The sequence below is a fragment of the Indicator indicator genome, chromosome 24, assembly GCF_027791375.1.
Source record: "Indicator indicator isolate 239-I01 chromosome 24, UM_Iind_1.1, whole genome shotgun sequence".
NCBI classification, from domain to species: domain Eukaryota; kingdom Metazoa; phylum Chordata; class Aves; order Piciformes; family Indicatoridae; genus Indicator; species Indicator indicator.
In genome coordinates this window covers 13,667,199-13,687,013 of record NC_072033.1, presented here as the reverse complement: position 1 = coordinate 13,687,013, position 19,815 = coordinate 13,667,199, and the positions used below count along the sequence as shown (strand labels likewise).

General features: G+C 44.1%; 1 protein-coding gene across 1 annotated transcript in view; it reads right to left on the bottom strand.

The window, feature by feature from the left end:
• Positions 1 to 19,815, bottom strand: part of PTPRT (protein tyrosine phosphatase receptor type T) — a 419,404-nt gene that overhangs the window by 257,680 nt on the left and 141,909 nt on the right. The window contains exon 3 of the mRNA XM_054391936.1: positions 2,157 to 2,428. Within this exon, the coding sequence (XP_054247911.1) occupies positions 2,157 to 2,428 (272 nt within the window). The remainder of the gene's footprint in view (positions 1 to 2,156; positions 2,429 to 19,815) is intronic.

Here is a 19,815-nt window from a genome sequence, read left to right as displayed (position 1 = left end):
ATCATGACCTCTGAAAATTGACTTGGGTGCTGGTTTTCCACTAGTCATATCTCCAAAGCTCACAGCACTTGGTGAAGCCTCAGACCCAGGGCAGGTAGCTTCACATTTTTTCCCTGACTGAATTCTGGATGCAAGCTGCATTTGAAGATGGGGAGGTTTCTGTGCATTGAGAGAATAAGGCACATTCTGCCTGACACAAATTCCATTATTCAGGTTTCTGCCTGGTTTCTCCTGCTTTACCTGGTGCTTTTGAAATAGAGAACATGCTTTTAAGGCCTCCTGCATACAAAGAGTTCTCCAGACCTGCCATTTTGATTTAAAGCTGACAAATAACACTCCAATGGCACATCCTAGCTTGTCAGTGAGAAATGAGACACTCCCAAGGCAACAGGACATCCAAGCTTTTGTCATCTTGCCACCTCTGACTCCTTAAGTCAGAAGCATTCCTTTAGGCTGTCAAATAATAGTAATTTTTATTAAGTCCTTTGCTGCATTTTCCTCTCCACTTTTGCAAGCTTAAGGTTTGTTTTTATTCTGTTTGCTTTTCTTTTACTCTCCTCTTTTTTTTTTATTTTTTAAACCTTGATGAAATGTAGAACCTCAGAGGACTGCAGACCCTCAACAGAAAATGGTGTCAAAGATCAGGGACTGATGACAGACCAGTCTCTAAGATCTCCCCCCTAATACCTGGACAGAGCTCTGTTTTAAATGCCATACTTCAGGAGTAAGAATACAAACAGAAGCAGAAGGAAACACTATCAAAAACTAAAAAGAAAGCTCTTGCATTTTCTAGGAAGGAACTACTCTTAGACAGTCACTTCTGGCTTCCAATCTGTTCAGTTTTGTGCTGCAGTGAAAAATTCTTGTTTGATTTAAAGGATTTTTCTTGTTCAGGAAAAGCAAACTTGACCTGCAAAAGGTCTTGCGAAAGAAGTAAGGCAGGCTCAGGAAGTCTACTATCAGTATACCTAAGAGTAGTATCTCTCTTGGTGTGAGATCAGACTGTCTTTTCCAAGTTTTTCAAGCACTGATTACCCTGGTGAAAGATCATTTCTGTTATCTCTGTGGAGCACCCACTATGAAGCAAATTCTGGCTCATGCCCAGGTTCATGGTAATGCAAAGGGAGGATAAGCACTTTAACAGGACTTCAGCACAAGAGACAAGTTGTGCACAGCCCTTAAAGTGCCACTTTCCATGCATTTGCATCTCTTTATCCCTTCCTCTCACCCTGTGGAGTGAGCTCTATGTATTCTGCTGATATCCCCAGCTCTCTTTCACAACATTAAAGCCTTCTACTTCAGCTCAGATTTTATAGACCCCCTACCCAGTTATTAGAAGCGAAAAGAGCACAAAAAGGGAAAGCTTTTCTGCCTGCTGTTTTATATCCACAGAATATTTGCTACCCTTTCATAGCTTATTCAATCATAATTCCTATCTCACTCATGTCTTTTGTTAGCATCACATGTACATCAGCTTTTCCTGCAAGGTTTGGGGTGCAATTACCCCCCCAAGGCTTGGAATTTCTTTTTGCCTTGAGTATAAAAGAGGACAAAAACACCTTCAACACTTAAAAAGAAGTATGAGAGCCCACTGTGTGCAATCTTACCTAACTGAAACTAAACCAATGACTGCATAGTTGCTATGTTAAGTTTAAAGTGGACAATTAGCAAGTAGCTGTATAATTAATATAAGCAAAAAACCAACTTGCCCGTTAACTTGACCTCAACTTTGGGCTTGTTGACAAAAAATAAATGTAAAAGAACAAGTTATGTTACCACCAGTGATAAAAAAAAGAGGAACAGAGGAACTGGTGAAGAGTATACTCATTGTCCTGAGCTAGACCAGAACTGATTCTTTTCAGGGGTTTGACTCCCTAGCTCAGTCTCTGCTCAGTGAGGCACTTTCTGAAGTTCAGGGCAGGTTTGCAAAGCCAAGGGCTGCTGCTAGCAGGGAGAAGTCACTGCCAAGGGCTGGGCTGCAGAAAGGCTCTGGTTTAGACTTGCTCCTGGGCACACCAAGGCACTGCCACATCTTGTGCATGGGAAAAGGCATGGTGGGGATTTGATTTTCAGAACACCTCCTGTTAACAAGAGTTTAGCTCATACCAAGACAGACATTCGAAGGAAGAAGAGAGACCAATATTACAGGCTCCTACCTGATAGAAATGGGGCCAGAAGGTACTGATGGCAAGTTCAGCTTTCACCCATCCTTCCGTCACAACCCCCGAGACGTTCCATATGGGATTGCCCTGGGGACCGCCGTTCACCTTCACGTAGACGTTCAGAGAGCCGGGGCTGGAACGGTCTCTGCTGGACAAGTAGTAGTGGAAGTCGATGCAGTGGGTGTCGTTTTCCTTCAGCGTAGGCAGCAGCAAGTGAGCTTTCTGCCCAGATGCTCGCCCAGAGCTGTTCACCATCATGAAGGAGCCTGCAGAGGAATGCAATGAGAGAACAAAGAACGGGGTGGCTTGGCTTCTGGAGTACGACCAGGTTTCTCCATCAGAAAAGAAAGCCAGGAAGGGATTTTTACAAGGAGGAGGGCAATGGCTTTAAGCTTAAGGAGGGCAGATTTAGACTGGAGATTAGGAACAAATTCTTTACAGTGAGGGTGGGAAGACACTGGAACAGGCTGCCTGGGGAGGTCATGGGTGTCCCCCTCTCTGGAGGTGTTCAAGACCAGGTTGCATGAGGACTTGAGCAATCTCAGCTGGTGGAAGGTGTCCCTGCCCATGGCACAGGGGTTGGAACTGGATGATCTTTAAGGTCCTTCCAACCTAAAGCATTCTATGCACCTATGAAAAGTCACTGATTCTCTTAGAAGCCAGAAAGCAAAACATTGATCTGAAGATCTCAAACTAGCTATTTTTGTGCTAGTTGTTAGGTAACAAGAAGAAGGGATATTAAAACTGCAGAGTATGAACACCAATAGATTCAGGGCCAACAAGAAACATTTCAATTAAGAGAACTTAAAAACCAAATAGAAGTACTATTTACTTTTCTTTTATTAATTTGCAACCTCGTGATAACACAGGCACTCTAAACAAAAGCATATTTGCACTTCAAGAAGCAGCCAGGATCTCCTGCCACATACAGCTCCCCAAAGACACCCTCAATACAAAACCTAGGACAAGGAACCAAAATCTCAGATGTTTGGGACCAGACTCATCCAAACTCAAATTCTCAGATGTTTGGGACCAGATTCATCCAAATTCAAATTCTCAGATGTTTGCCTGCCTGGCCTCTACCTAATTCATGCCACTCTAGACCTGTGAAACCTGCCTTCTAGCACTAGAAACTGCAGAAGGTTGAGATGTGTTAAGAAAGCCCCAGTTTTTCAGAGCCCAAATGAGTTAGGTTTCTTAGCATAACAGCAACATCTTTACTGGAAAAAAAGCAACAAGGATAATTATTCTTCTAGGAGGGAAGGCCAGGCTGCATATAGGGAGGGAAACAGATACTAAGGCAATTTATGAGTTTGTTAACCTGGAAGCTTGCATCACATTAACCACAGCACTTGCTGCTGAACTCTCATTTTGATTCATCAAGCAGTTATTTCACAGCACATTGTGCCTCGACTCATCTTTTCACAGATGCATCAAGGTGACAAATGTTAGGAATAAGGAGAAACATTATGAGAGTTATTTGATTCAATTCTGGTTCAAGGATCCCCTTTATGTGTGCAGAGATACTCACGTTTAGAAAAGGCTGAAGAAAATACCAAGGCTGTGGTGGGGGAGTAGAAAATCTGTGTGTCAGCAGCCAGGCATGATAATTTTTAATCAAATGCAGCCCCCCTGACACTCTCCATTACAATGCTGCTGCCAAGCCTTGCTACCAATGTATTTCTCTGCTGGCCTCTTGCAGTTCACAGAAGATTGAGTTTGAAAAGCCTTCCCTTGCTTCTAACCTATTGACTTTCCCTTCTCCATGCCCTAGCAGTGTGCCACTCAGATGAGCTGGATAAACATTTTGATCAATGCTGTGCAGTGAACAGCCATACACTCAACATTTTTATCAACAGATACCAGCAACTTTCTCCCACAAGTATGTTTCTCCCCTGTGTTTATATGACATATATGCATTTCATAAAGGATTGAAAAGCAGGGATGCAGAGGAAGTCAATCTTTCAAAAAATCAGCCACTCTAGAGAGCTTGGAAAATCCAGGCACAATGCAAGCACAGCAGGGAAGAGGCTGCACTAGGAAACAGCAAAATTTATAGGCAAGATGCGCTCTGGCAATCCTGTCTTTCACTTTGATATGCTGAAAATAAAAATGGCCCCAAATCAAGAAATTCCAGATTCAGAGCAAGGGCTTCGAGAAACAGAAGAGCTGAATCCAGATTCTGCAGTTTCTTCCTAATAAAGTCCATAAGATGGGATCCTGACAAACGTTCACTGGGGATCTAATTCTGCTCCCAGTCAACCACAAAATCCCCTTCCATCAGCAAGTACTGGATATGATGGAATCACAGAATCAACCACGTTGGAAGAGACCTCCAATATCATCAAGTCCAATCGATCACCCAACCCTAACTAATCAACCAGACCATGGCACTAAGTGCCTCATCCAGTCTCTTCTTAAACACCTCCAGGGGTGCTGACCCCACCACCTCCCTGGGCAGCCCATTCCAATGGCCAGTCTCTCTTTCTGGGAAGAACTTCTTTCTAAGGTCAAGCCTAAACCTCCCCTGGCGCAGCTTGAGACTGTGTCCTCTTGTTCTGTTGCTGCTTGCCTGGGAGAAGAGACCAATTCCCATCTGGCTACAACCTCCCTTCAGGTAGTTGTAGAGAGCTATAAGGTCTCTCCTGAGCCTCCTCTTCTCCAGGCTAAATAACTCCAACTCCTTCAGCTGCTCCACTTAGGGCTGTGCTCCAGATCCCTCAGCAGCTTTGTTGCCCTTCTCTGGACATCTTTGATATGTGCTGTTCTTAGAAACCCACCCAAATAAAGGACATTTTGGAGAGACTGAGACTTAAATTCTGTTTCTACAACCTAAGATACTTTATTACCAAAAAAGCAGGATTGCCAAGAGGTTCGTAGAAGCAGTGCAGCATAAGGGTTAGGGAAACAGGCTGGAAACCTCACAGGCTGGTTTCTATGACTAACTGTGGCACTTACTTCCATGATCTTCCCTCACAAGTAAAGCAAGACCATCCTAAGAATCACTCTTCCACTGAGGGTGTGGGAGGAAAGGCACTTGCAGAACTGCTGAGTAATGGTGGTAGAGGAGTAGAGCAGCTGCTGGGAAAGGCACTGCCTGAAGCACAGCAATGCCACTTGGAGAAACACTACAAGGGGCAGCAAAGACAAGTTTCACATCTGCCAGATCTCACACTTAAGGATGATGGAGCAATAAAACAGCACAGAAAAGCAGAGCTCCTGAGCATCCATAGGGTTTTTGACCAGTGCTTGACACACTGAGTGGGAGCCCAGGACACTGGTTTTTGTACCCTCACTGAGTGGATCACAAAGCACATCTTCTCACTCCTGGGCATCTTTCTCAACTGCTATCTTTTTTCCTTGATTTGCATAATATATGGATTTTGACCCTAAAAAACTACTCTGAAGCTCTGCTGTGTCTAACTATCTTGAACTGCACCAGGTAGGTGTTTCCATGACAGAACAACTTAGACAGTATTTCACTTACACAGGTTCATATTTAAAAATAAGCTTTCCTCTGGGAGAAAAAGACATCAGCTTTTATAAAAAGTTCAAAGCCATAATTACATAATTTTTTTTGCCACCCACAAAACCGTGAATCACAAGCTAGTTGTAGAGTGAAATGGCCTCTGCTGCAACTGCTGAGGAATCTGGAGTGAGGAGCCTGAATCCAATAACAGACAACAAGGGCAAGTGAAACATTCATCCCCCAGTAGCACCTGGCGAAAGAATTAGTCTTGTTGCAAAGTTGCTTTATAAGCAATTGTCATACGGAAATTATTCATTTTCTTATTTTACAAAATCCCAGTCCAGGGAGGGACTGAAAGGGACCCCTGGAGATCACCCAGTCCAACCTCCCCTGCTAAAGCAGGGTCACCCACAGCAGCTTGCCCAGGATCACAACGTCATGGAGGATTTGGAATCTCTCCAGAGGAGACTCCACAACGTCTCCGGGCAGCCTGCTCCAGGGCTCCAACATGCTCACACCAAAGAAGTTTTTCCTCATGTTCAGGTGGAATTTCCCGGGTTGCAGTTTGTGCTTGTGCTCTGTGCAGTTTTGAGCAACCATTGTCCTGTCACTGGGCACTACCGAAATGAGTCTGGCCCCAGCCTCTTGCCCCCCACCCTTTAGCTCTTGCTGAGCATTGATCAGATCCCCTCTGGGGCTGCTCTTCTCCAGGCTCAACAGCCCCAGCACCCTCAGCCTTCCCTCCTCTCAGAGATGCTCCATGCCCTCTGTCTTTGTAGCCCATTGCTGGACTCTCTTCAGTAGTTCTTTGTGTCTCTTCAATTGGGGTGCCCAGAGCTGGACCCAGTACTCCAAATGTGGCAGAGTAGAGGAGAAGAAGAACCTCCCTAGTTGCACTCTCTGAGTGCACCCTAGGAGACCATTTGCCGTATTGGCCATGAGGGCACTCCTGCCCCATGGACAACTTGTTGTCCACCAGCACTCCCAGGTCCTTCTCTGTGGAGATGTTTTCCAGCAGGTCAGCTCCTAATCTGTGCTGGTGCATGGGGTTATTCCCAATACACTTGCCCTTTTTGAATTTCATTATCTTATCTTTACAGATTATGATTTTTTTTCTATAAAGTCTGCCTAGAGATACAGAAGAAACCACAATAAACTCCTACCTGTCTCCAGTAAAGTCCTGGTGAGAGATACTGTTTTATGTGAGTGTGAGAGTAGCAAAGCTGAGGAATTTTCACTTACAGTGCCATCTCTGGCATTGAAAGAGAAGGGCTCACACCTTGTTTAACCCTGTTTGTCACCTACTAACCAATCTTCATTTCTGCCAAGCCTTAGTGCAGCAGCTTCCCCAAACACCCTTTCCCTGGCTACTCAAGGCAAAGAGCACAACACCTCAAGCCTGGCCATCAGAGAGGGAGAAAACTTACTCTCATCAAGACTGTATTTAACAGTAAACTACCAAATTCAGTGGTGAAGAAATTACATCTTCTGTTCTCTAACCTGGCCTCCACATACACCCATCTGCACCTGTTCCCATGCTTCTTTTAGCAGGAGGAACTTGAATGGGTCCTGTCTCCCATCCTCTACAACCTTCAAAGGTGACCAACAGCTCTGAGATCCGCTGTCCTACTGTAAATACCCACACCCAGCAGCTTGTATGAGCAGGAAACATCACTTAGTGGTAGGCAAGAGATCCCGAAAATTGCTCCCACCAGGAAAAAAAAAAAAAAAAAAAGGTAAATAAAAAAATGCAACCCAAGCTTTTAAAGACAAGTGTGGTTTTCCTTATTATCTTTAATAAAAAATGACATCTTGTGAGTCAGAGCCTGACAGCCTTCTTTAGACTGAGCACAGAACTGAAGCTGATGGGACTTATTCTCAATTTATAGGCCTTTCTGTGCAAATAAAAGGTATAACAATCTGGTCTGGTAGCAACAACCACTTGTCACATTTTCTGCTCATACAGAGAACCAGGGAGTGAATTTACATGTCACAAATGGAAATTATTGATCAGTGGATGACTGAAAGCCACTTGAATGTCTGCAGGCAAGAATCTGAATAAAATGAAAGGTATCTTGGAGAAACTCCTATTTAGACCATTGCAAATACAATTCTGAAAGATAGTAACAGCAGAAAAAAAAAAAACCTCATAGAGCCTCTTTATTTTGTTTCCCTCTATCCAGAAAGTTCAACTGTCATAAAGTCAATAGTGAATTGAAACCAGCAGGTCAAGGGACGTTCTCCTTCCCCTCCACACTGCCCTAGTGAGGCCACGTCTGGAGCACTGTGTCCAGTTCTGTGCTCCCCAGTTCAAGAGAGACAGGGAACTACTGAAGAGAGTCCAGCAGAGGCTGCAAAGATGCTGAGGGGCCTGGAGCATCTCTGAGGAGAAAAGGCTGAGAGCCATGGGGCTGTTGAGTCTGGAGAAGAGCAGCCTGAGAGAGAATCTGATCAACCCTCACAAATAGCTTAAGGGTGGGGATGCAAGAATTTGGAGCCAGACTTGTTTCAGTGGTGCCCAGTGACAGGAGAAGGGATAAGGAGCAAAAATTGGAACTCAGGAGGCTCCATCTGAACATGAGGAGAAAATTCTTTACTTTGAGGGTGCTGGAGCCCTGGAGAAGGCTGCCCAAAGAGGCTGTGAAGTCTCCTTCGCTGGGGAGATTCCAAAACTGCCAGCACATCATGATCCTGGGCAAACTTTTGTGGCTGACTCTGCTTTAGCAGAGAGTTGGACTGGATGATTCCCAGAGTTCCCTTCCAACTCCTACCATTCTGTGATCTTGTGGAGAAAAAAAAAAGTATAAAATACTTTGGGTGAAAAAAATTACCACGTAGAAGTTCATTGTTACATTTATTGGACACAGAAGTATATGCTCATTAAAGCAGATTGAATAGCAGGCCAATTAAATTTAGTGCTCTTGAATCAACAGGTTCCATTAATTAATATCTTGCTGGTTTTGTCCTGCATAACCAAAAAGTGTTATGTTTGGATCAGTCAGAGGCAGGGAAGTGGGAAGCTGGTAAATAAATTCATTTTCAGAAATCCGCTCAAGGAACAGGAACATAAACCAGGCTCTCGCCCGTAGTTATTAAACATACCACTGAAAATCAGGGAATTAAAGCATGAAGTGCTCTCTAGCTGGCCATAAATTTCAATTTTTCCCCCTGCTTGGTGCATAATGATGCCTTGATAAGCGTCCTATTATTGATGCATCTGCAACATATATCCTCTTTTTGGAGCTGAAATGCCACTCCGTAGCAGATGGTGGCTATTGTGTTTACACATCAGCACTTTATGATTGCATTTTCTCACGTCTGCAGTAAAAAAAGAAAGCCATAATTGAGTTTTTAATGGCTTTGCACATTGTTCATTAAGATTACATGAGTGTGTTCTGACAAATGACAGCAGAAGAAGTGAGCCACTGAGAACCCCTCGTGATCACCAGACAGACCTCGGGTTGATGCTGTTTCCCTGTTGGCTTTGAAGAGCCGTGCTGTTCCAAAGTGAAATTATAGCAACCATTAAACACTGAATATAAACTTGAAAAGGAAGCTGTCAAAATGTTCAACTGCAAAACAAGACTTCTAAAACTTGAAAACCAGCATCAGGTACAGAATGTTCTCTTGAAGAGCAAACTCCTTCCCAAAATCCCTGGGCGGGTTTTCCTGCAGCTCCACTGCGTGCACAGGGATGCTTTAGACACAGTTGTGCTTATTTCCAAAGAACAACTCTCTCTCCAAGAAAGCAAGGCTGACATCTGCCCTTGTTAGGGTAGAACAAAGCAACATAGAACAATTCAGGGTGGAAGGGACCTCAGGCCAAGCTCCTACTCAATGCAGTGTCAGCTATGAGGCCAGATCAGGTTTCTCAGAACTTTTACCTACTGAGGCTTACACACCTCCCAGGAGGTCTGGACATTCCCTCTGGGAAACTTGCTCCATTCCTTGGCTGCACTCATAGTTTTATCCTTATATTCAGCCCAAAGCCTCTCATTTCAACAGATACCCTTTGCCTCTCATCCTCCAGACACCCACTGCATGAAGATCCTAACTTGGTATTCCTAATGACCTCCTTGTAGACACTTGAGGTCACTGCTAGGTCCCCCCAAAGCCTTCCCTTTTCCAGGATGAACAATTCCTGGTAACTCCTCATCTTCTTCTTACAGGGAAAATGCCATCTTGGCAATTTTAAAAGACACAGGAGAAGAAAAATCCATTGCTATGAATCCCTGTACACAAAGGAAAACGGGCACAGACCATGTGGATCGATATCAAAACAAAGAGCAGTTCATGATCCCAGACAACAAAGTTATTTAGTTTTGTGGTCCACTCTGAGTAAGAGCTGCCCCAGCAACATACATTGCAATCCATCCAACATTTGTTTGCCTATTTTTGTTCCTTCTATATGTTGCTTTTTTCACTTCGTACATCAGGAAGGATCCCATTTACTAAAGATGCACTTTGACCCTTACAAGAATATTTAAATCACCAAGTGAAAATATCATCTTCCCTGTGCTGCTGTTAAAAGTATTCTTTTTACAGTGCAGCATAGATGTATAGCTCTTGGTCACCTAATTCTGCAGCATTTACCAAGGACAACCAATGATAGAGACTGACATACTTGCAATATAAAGCTAACAGGCAAGATTCAGGTTCTGACTTTGTAATTTCCTCAGTGACAAATGGGGATTTTTTTCATTGACCCGAAGAAAATTAAACTGAAATGTGAAGGCAGAGCTCTTATAAACACAGCAATGAAGAGAAGCACTTGGGAGAGTGATGGTATCCACCCCAGCAGAGGCATGAGGACATTTTTAAGCACAGGAGGGACTTTTCTTGTCTCAGTCTCTTGCATAGGCAGGATCACTGGCATTGCAAGACAACAGACTGTAACACCACAGAAATGTCAAGGTAGAACAGAGAAAAAGGAGGGGAAAAAGAAAAGTGCCTTCTAGCTATTGTTCTTGTTACTGTTCTGGCCTCAGCTACAGACCAGAGTGGTCTTCAGCAGTCTCTGTTAGAATCATAGAATCAGTCAGGGTTGGAAGGGACCACAAGGATCATCCAATTCCACCCCCCTGCCATGGGCAGGGACACCTCACACTACATCAGGCTGGCCAGAGCCTCATCCAGCCTGCCCTTAAACACCTCCAGGGATGGGACCTCAACCACCTCCCTGGACAACCCATTCCAGGCTCTCACCACTCTCATGGGGAAGAACTTCTTCCTCACATCCAGTCTGAATCTCCTCACTTCCAGCTTTATTCCATTCCCCCTAGTTCTGTCACTACCTGATAGCCTACAAAGTCCCTCCCCAGCTTTCTTGTAGATACTGGAAGGCCGCAAGAAGGTCACCTCAGAGCCTTCGCTTCTCCAGACTGAACAGCCCCAACTCTCTCAGTCTCTCCTCATAAGAGAGGTGCTCCAGCCCTCTGCTCATCCTGGTGGCCCTTCTCTGGACACCTTCCAGCATGTCCATACCCCTCTTGTAACAGGGGCTCCAGACCTGGATGCAGTACTCCAGGTGGGGTCTCACCAGAGGGGAAGCATCACTTCCCTTGCCCTGCTGGCCACACTTCTCCTGATGCAGCCCAGGCTCTGGTTGACTCTCTGGGCTGCAAGTGCACATTGACAGCTCCTGTTGATCTTCTCATCCATCAGCACCCCCAAGTCCCTCTCCTCAGGGCTGCTTTCCAGCCAGTCACTGCCCAGCCTGGATTTGTGCTTGGGATTGCCTCGACCCAGCTGCAGGACCCTGCCCTTGGTCTTGTTGAACCTCATGAGGTTGGCTTGTGCCCACCTCTCCAGCCTGTCCAGGTCCCTCTGGAATATGGATCCATATGTTCAATATGGGAACCTGCTGGATTCAGTAGGGAAAATCAGAGACTCATGGAATGGTTTGGGTTGGAAGGGACCTCCAAAGGTCATCTAGTCCAACCCTGCTGCAGTGGGCAGGGACATCCCCAGTAAGATCAGGTTGCTCACAGCCTTGTTGAGCCTGATCTTGAATATCTCCAGGAATGAGGGCTCAACCACCGCCCTGGGCAACCTGTTCCAGTGTTCCACCACCTTCATGGTGAAGAACTTGTTCCTAACAGCTGATCTAAATCTACCCTTTTCTCATTTCAAACCATTGCCCCTTCTCCTATCACTACAGGCCTTTGGAAACAGTCCCTTTCCAGCACATAAAGGTTCATTCCCACCTGTATGGACACAAACACAGCAGTGATGCTTAACTACATGTCAAGATGTCACAAAAGCTCGTTCCAAATGCTGGATCACAGTGCCTGAAAGCACTGATGTCCAACAGTTCTAGTCTGTAACAGGGACTACACAGTTAATCATGAAGATTCATGGCAGAATTTCGTACTTCAGTGGTGCAAGATGATCTCCAGCATTGCTTTCTACTTGCATCTCTACAGCACAGCCTTCCTCCTCTTACAAACAAGCTCAAGAGCATTTGCAACAGATGTTTGCTGGAACAGTATCAGTGCTCAAATCACCTTCTCCTCCTCACCAACTTTTTGATTTACAAAGCAGAAATCATTGTTGGGCAAATCTGAGATGAGAACCAAGCTGGGCATGTTCCTGTGTGGCATGCCTTAGGTGCTCCTGCTTTGGCAGGGGGGTTGGACTCAACAATCTCTGGAGGTCCTTTCCAACCCCTGACATTCTGGGAGAGCTACTGCTCTAAATTCACAACCATCTGGTAACCACTCCTCACACCTCCTGCTGCTTATCTCCAAGCTCCACAGTTATTTCTAGAATTTTCTTCCCACCTTTCATAAATGTTGCTTTAATAAAAGACCAATTTCCACAACTGTAGAAGCCTAGGTCCACTGAGAAACAACGAAGGGTGTGTGCTGCAGAACCAGAAACCATTCTCTACATCTCAACAGTGAGAAACTTTCAAATAGATTTGTTGCCAGCATTTTGTGTTGCTAAAGTCACTGCTGTAGAATACCTCAGTGTCTTTATTCCATTATTTATACATATGGTATAAATTGTTTGGCAATTAAAAAAGTTCCACTGGAGCTTCACCAGGCTGTAAGGTAAAGGAATCTTGTCATAAACATCATTCTTTACGAGCAATAGACAAGAATTCTCTACAGCTTTAATTACACCTTCTTTATTACATTGCCATCCTTTAACACTGATGAAAATACACAACAAACCCTGAAAACTGAACAGGTTTTGTTGCTTTTTTAATTCCACTAGCCTGACAACTATCTGTTCTATCAATCACTGTCTTAACACTCAGGGAAAACGAAGGCAAGTGATTTAAACATTTAATAAAGTTTAGGTTATTAGATGGGCAAATAAACAAAATAGAGGGAATGGCCATAATTCAACATAATATCTTCATTTAAAAGCCTTGCAAATCTTCTTCTTAGCCCCCCAGAGCTTTATCACAGCTGGGCCTTGGAAGAGAAGGCACACATAAATGTGGAGACACTAACAAGCCTCTGCTCAAAGCCTCTCACAAATGCTGTTCACAAAGGCTCAGGATTCACCAGAAAACCAAATCTCTTCGTCACCTGATTTAGCCTATGGCATCAACTGCTACTAGATGTCCCTCTCCCTCATGCAAATGGCCATATTTCAGTAAGCAGCCTCTGTATACAGCCTCTGGAACAAACCTCATTGCATTAAGTTCAGGATACACAACTCTCATGTAATGAGAATAATTTAGAGTGAGATGCTGAAGAACTTCCAATGCTCCAACCTCCCTTCAGGTTGGAGCAATACGGCAGTGAGGTCTCCCCTCAGCCTCCTCTTCTCCAGACTGGACACCCCCAGCTCCCTCAGCCCCTCCTCATAGCCCAGGTGCTCCAGGCCCTTCTCCAGCCTCACTGCCCTTCTTTGGACATGCTCCAGCCCCTCAACGTCCTTCTTGGAGTAGGGGAGCCCAAAACTGAACACAACACTCGAGGTGTGGCCTCAGCAGTGCTGAGCACAGGGGGATGATCACCTCCTGTCCCTGCTGCCCACCCTGTTTCTGATCCAGGCCAGGATGCCATTGGCCACCTGGGCACTGCTGGCTCATGTTCAGTTGACTGTTAGCCCTCTCCAAGTTGCAGCTTTCCAACCACACATCCCCAAGTCTGTAGCTCACCATGGGTTTGTTGCGACCCACATACAGGACCTGGCACTTGGTCTTGTTGATCTTCATCTTCAGTGAGCCTTGGTCTATGGATCTAACCTGTCCAGATCTCATGGTAAAGCTTTCCTACCTTCTAGGAGAGCAACACAGCAACTCACCTTGGTGTCACCTGCAAACATACTGACTGTGCACTCAGTTCCCTCATCCAGATCATAAAGACACAAAGGAGAACAGCCTCCAATACTGAACCCTGGGGAACACCACTGGTGACTGGGCAGATTTAACTCCATTCACCACCACTCTTTGGGCCCAGCCAGTCAGTTATTTTTATCCAGTGCAGAGTGCACTTGTCCAAGCCCTGTGCCACAATATGTTAGAGTACTAGAGGTGGTTTACCTGTCAGCCAGAGTTAAATATCTCATTAGCAGGCATGCAGCTATGTTACTAGCCAACATTTATTATCTCTGCAGCTGGTGTGAACCTTCCATATGCTTAGTATACATAACATTGCCTAGGAACTGCAAAGGGATTGTTACCTTTTCTGTCTGTGACAGAAAACACACACTAAACATAACACCAAAAGGCAACTGCAGCAAATGATGTCTGAAGAGGAATTGTTTCTTAAACAGTTTGGTTTTACATAACTCTGCTCCAGCCATATGGGCACTGATTTGTACAGGGAAGAAATCAACACAACAGCTCTACACCCAGAAGGTGTCAAAGGTTAGATGCTGAGCTATGCTGGCATCACTTTCAACAGTGCTGGGTGCTATTGAAGTCAGTGATGTTATTCTGGGCGTACTGTAGTATAGCTCAGGATGGAATTTGGCATGGTGAATTCAGAAAATAATTAAGGCCATCTCACAAGCCACCAGACAGCACAGCAGCACAGGAATTTCTCAGAGGGAGCAGCTCAAAACTGCAAAAGCAGAGGCTGATGTAGACCACCATAGAGGTGTTACTGGCAGGGCAGAAAAAAGCCTCAGCCACTCCAGCCCACATCTTTCCCAGCTGTGATCACTAGCATTTGCTCATTCCCATGGGAACTAAATTAGACCAGATTTTTGTTTTAAATGGGCAATGTTTGTTTGCCAGCTTTAACTCCTGTTGCAATTGCAGCCATCTAAGCAGGGGAGTTACTATCCGCATTGCCTTTTTCAAGGGTCCTGTACTGTTTGGATGGACACTTTCTAGCTGAATGTTATTGACTTGCAGTTCAAGGAGAGAAAATTAAACACCACCTTGAAGCAGCCCAGTGGCTACTACTAGTGTTCAGAGAAGCTGCCCAAGTCCCCATGATAAACCACTAATTTAATCCCAATAGATGGTACTTCTCCAAAACATGATTCATTCAGTGAGTGACTGACGACACAAGACAGTATTTATGCTTAAACACAACCCAAACCATGCTGCTGTAATTTTCATGGTTATTAAACCAGATCCATCCTTCCACAAAAGTCTGATCATCATTTCAGTAAACATCTGAGTGTGGCTGAAACCCGACACATTTTCTACTCCAATAACTTGACAGTTGTGTTCAGTAACAAAGCATTTCTTTGAGTAGCTTGAAATATGTTGCTTTCCAGCCACTCTGTAGGTGTTGCAGTCAAACAAATATGCTCAGTACACTTAACATACACTTAATTTCTAAGTTGTCATCGTGACTTCTTGGTCTTGGAGTTTAGGCAGCAGCGGGATCATCCGTATCTACAAAAGTTATTACTCTGTGCTTTTTTTTGAGCCCAGCTGGATGCCTGTGTAAATATTTTGTACTTCACTGTCCAAAAGCACATAGAGATTTATTTCCTGTGGGCTGCAGTTCAGTTAGAACCTAAACAGTGTTATATGTGTGGTGTTAAATTTTTAGAAGACATTTATGGTATCTACTGAGTCACATTTCCTGGTCCAGATTTTCCTGCTGCAAACCAACAGTGCTGAGTACCACAACACCCACCTGAGCTCTGCAGGTGATGGCAGGCTGACCTCATGGATGGAAACTTCAAACATTGCGCTTGGAGGGTTCCTTGAGCTGATCTAAATACACCTTTCCCCCCAACTGGGTAACATTATGTGGCACCTGCACATCAAAATGAGTGCCTTACATGGCCATAAAGAGCTGAGCTGTCTAGGAGGATTTCATTTAAATAAAAGGTAAATATCATCACACTGTAAACACTGCTCCAAGTCCTAGCAGTTTGTTTAAATAGATGGAACTAAAAAACTACACACAGGACAAGACTGAGCTCACAAGACTGAGAGAGTTTTAGTTTGCAGAGTAAACAGAGTTTGCAATATAAATAAGAAACAAGCCACACACAAGACACAGCTCCTAACCCATCTCAAATATGCCATCAGTTTCTCAAGCTCCTCACAGCTCTCCACAAATTTTCCTGTCAGTACTGTGGTCCTTATTTAATTGCTCATTTCCTCTTACAGAATGTAATTTCATGTATTATTAGGAAAGACATTTGGGCCATCAGTTGTTAACCTTCTGCCACAATTTGCCTTCGTTCAGTCTCCACTAGCCCTTGAATCTCACACAGAATTTTGTGGCCCCTGAGGATTATTTTATATAATGAACTCTCAGGAGGTATTTCAAACGCTTGGAAATCCTTGGTAAATCCAGTTTTAATCCATTATTATACTGCCATAGAAGTAATTTCTGCAGAGTAGAAAGTCATAGCTTTCCTCTGCAAACACGCTGCTGGTTAGGCTTCCATGCTGGACCTCACCCTTAAGTGGATTTATCTGCTTGTTATTGTTTCAATCATTTTCCCTCCAAGCTTTCTAGGATCATCCCTTCTTCTTTTCTTTAAAGGGGAAAAAAAAAAATCTCCCTGATCCTCTTTCAATAGCCAATTAAACAGCTATGAAAAAACTTAATAAGGAAAACAGCAATTTCACTGAAAAATCTCCTCAGGTTATCCCAAAGACTTGTTGTTCCAAGACTGTTTGTTTGTCCAACAGTACCTTGGGCTGCCACCCTTACAGAAAAGCTCCCGAAAGACATGATAATTCCTAGAATTAAGACTAATGCTAAGTAATCATTTTGACCACCTGGAGCAAACATTTTTCACCAAATGAAGCAGCTAATTACTGATGTTGCAGCTGACTCACCAGCTCCCATTTCCTGCAACTAGATTGAAATGGGTATCTCCCATTACCTTATGCTGAAACTCTCTTCACCCCGATTTCAAGTGTCTACACCACACCAGAAATTATTCTTAGTAGGCTCCTTTTCCATATTTAAAGTAGAAGCCATTTTTATCCTGATCTGCTCAGCAGAGCCCCAACAGTCTCTCCGACTTGGCACTTTCAGTCCTCAAACATAGAATAGAATCAGAATTGCTTTGGTTGGAAAAAACCTTTAAGATCATTGAGTGCAACTATTTTCTAACTTTGTCAAGGCTGGTGCTAAACCATGTCCCTCAGCACCACAGCTCTGCCTCTTTTGAACACCTTTGGGGAGGGGATTCAACCAGCTCCCTGGGGAACCTGTTCCAGTGGCTGAGAAGCCTTTCAGTGAGAAGTTCTTTCCCTGAAACCAAAACCACAATACACATGCATTTCAGCAAAATGACAGCTCTAAAACACCTTTAATCCACTAATTCCATGCATTAAACTGGTTGTATTTTAAGCAGGTATGAAACATTTTGGGGGGGATTACACATTTTAGTCATTAGCAGACTTGTTATGGTCTAAATAGGAATAAAGATTAAAATTCTAAATTAAATATCCTGGAACAATATAAAGTACTGAGTTTTGGTTGGAGCATTAGGCAATTACAACAGAGCATTTCAGATGGCCAAGAGGTAAAGTGAAAACTTCAGTCATGTTCTCAGAACCTGAATCAAGTTTCCAGTCTGGGCACAACTTCAAAAGAGAAGAGAGTTTTTTTTTCCAGAGGCAAGGCTTATCCAAGTGTTTGCCATTGAAACAGGTTGCAAATACCTTGGGCAGAATGAACTCAAATTAAAATACACTTGAGCAGCTCTCTTGGGTTCTGTTCCTGTTCTAAATGCACCAGACAAATGAACCTCCTCCCTGAACTCAGCATGAACAGGATCAGTGCCAAATCATTACCAAGCATTTTCTCAGTTGGATTATCTATCTCTGAAAAATAATTGCTCCTCACAGTCTTGCAAACAAACAAGCCAGTTCTAGAGGATTTACACTGAGTTAAGCTTGAGTTTACAGAACTTCCTGCAAACACTCTAACCTTCTGACTATGTGGATGCAATCAAGTTTCAGTTTTCCCATTAACCTCTACTACTAATCTAGCTCTGGATCATACCTCTCTATTCCTCCTACTTTAATAAATCAGACTCCACTCTTACTCCAAGAGTTATTTGTGTTGCAAACAGGTCCACAAAAAATCAACATTGGTCTGACATCAATTTTGGGGATAAAGATTTTCCAGATCCTGAGTTATGGATCCTGAGTCCAGACCTGCAGAGAAGGACCTGGGGGAGGTAGTGGGTGCAAAGCTGGACACGAGCCAGCACCAGGAGCTGCTAGCCCAGAGCCAGCCATATCCTGGACTGATCCCCAGCAGCGTGAGCAGCAGGGGCAGGTAGGGAATTCTGCCCCTCTGCTGAGACCCCCACCTGCAGTGCTGAGGCCAGCTCTGGAGTCCTCAGCACAACAGAGACATGGACTTGTTGGAGCAGAGCCAGAGGAGGCCACAGCAATGCTGGGAGGGCTGGAAGCCCTCTGCTGTGAGGCCAGACTGAGAGAGTTGGGGTTGTTCAGCCTGGAGCAGAGAAGGCTCCAGGGAGACCTTCTGGTGGCCTTTCAGTAATTAAAGGAGCTGATCAGAAAGATGGGGACAGATTTTTTAGCAGGGCCTGTTGTGACAGCACAAACTAAAAAAGGGAGATTCAGACTAGAGAGAAGGAAGAAATTTTTTACACTGGGGGTGGTGAGAGCCTGACCCAGAGAGGTGGGAGATGTCCCATCCCTGAAACCCTTCCAGGGCAGGCTGTTTGGGGCTCTGAGCAACCTGCTCTGGTTGCAGATGTCCCTGTTTTCTTCAGGGAAGTTGGACTAGATGACCTTGAAAGGCCCCTTCCAACTCAAACCCATCTAGGATTCTATGATTCTGTTCACTTTTAGAACCCAGTTTAAATAGTCTGGTGAGTTTCTGGCAAACTGGGACTTTTTTCCTTTGAATTTTCACTTGTGAATTCCAACCAGGAGTTGAAGGAAGAGAATCTGGTTGCCATCCTCCACATACATGTAACACACACACATAGATGCACCCCTCAGGTTCCCATCAGGTTCGGGGGGGAGTAATTTCTAATCCACTGACAACACCATTGCAGTTGTGTACTAGTTTTAACAAAGCCATAACCTGTGTGACAAATACTCACTGTACTTCTACTGCCACTGCTTTCTGTCATTTAATCCCTTACTCCTTCAGCTGTCTTCACAGTATCAAACTAAACATTAAAGAGATGCCTTTCTTGTAGGGAAAGAATTCAGCACATTCTCTTGAACAACACATGTGTCTGTGCATGTCATACAGTAAGCAGCTGCTACTTCCCTGCAGTGATTAAAGTGTTCAGGTGTCTTCATGCAAAGAATCTACCCTGAAAACTTTATCTTTTACAGATGCATCCCTCAAATCTTTGAAGTATTTGTCAGGTAACTGTTCAGAGATGTTTTCTGATCAGTGCAGAAGACATGTAACACAAGAATCAGCAGGATGCTTTAACCTGAACCATCCTTGCTTAAGAAGGCAATTCACACAAAGAAAACTGAGCACCACTTTTTTTTTTTTTTTTCCCCCCAGATTGCATCCTGACAACTTTGGAGACAAAAATCACAGGAGAAATAAGAAAATGTCTTAAAATGCATAATCAAATAAGATTTCTTTCTCTAATAGTTGCATACAACATAAAATGTATCATTACAAAATTGCATTTATTAACATTACCTGAGATTGCAACAGAGTCCAAAACCAGACAGTTCCTTAAACATGTAGCAGTGTTAACAGTAGGAAGAAGCACTCCAGTATGAGGGTGGTGAGACTCTGGAATAGACTGCCCAGGGAGGTTGTGGATGTCTCCTCCCTG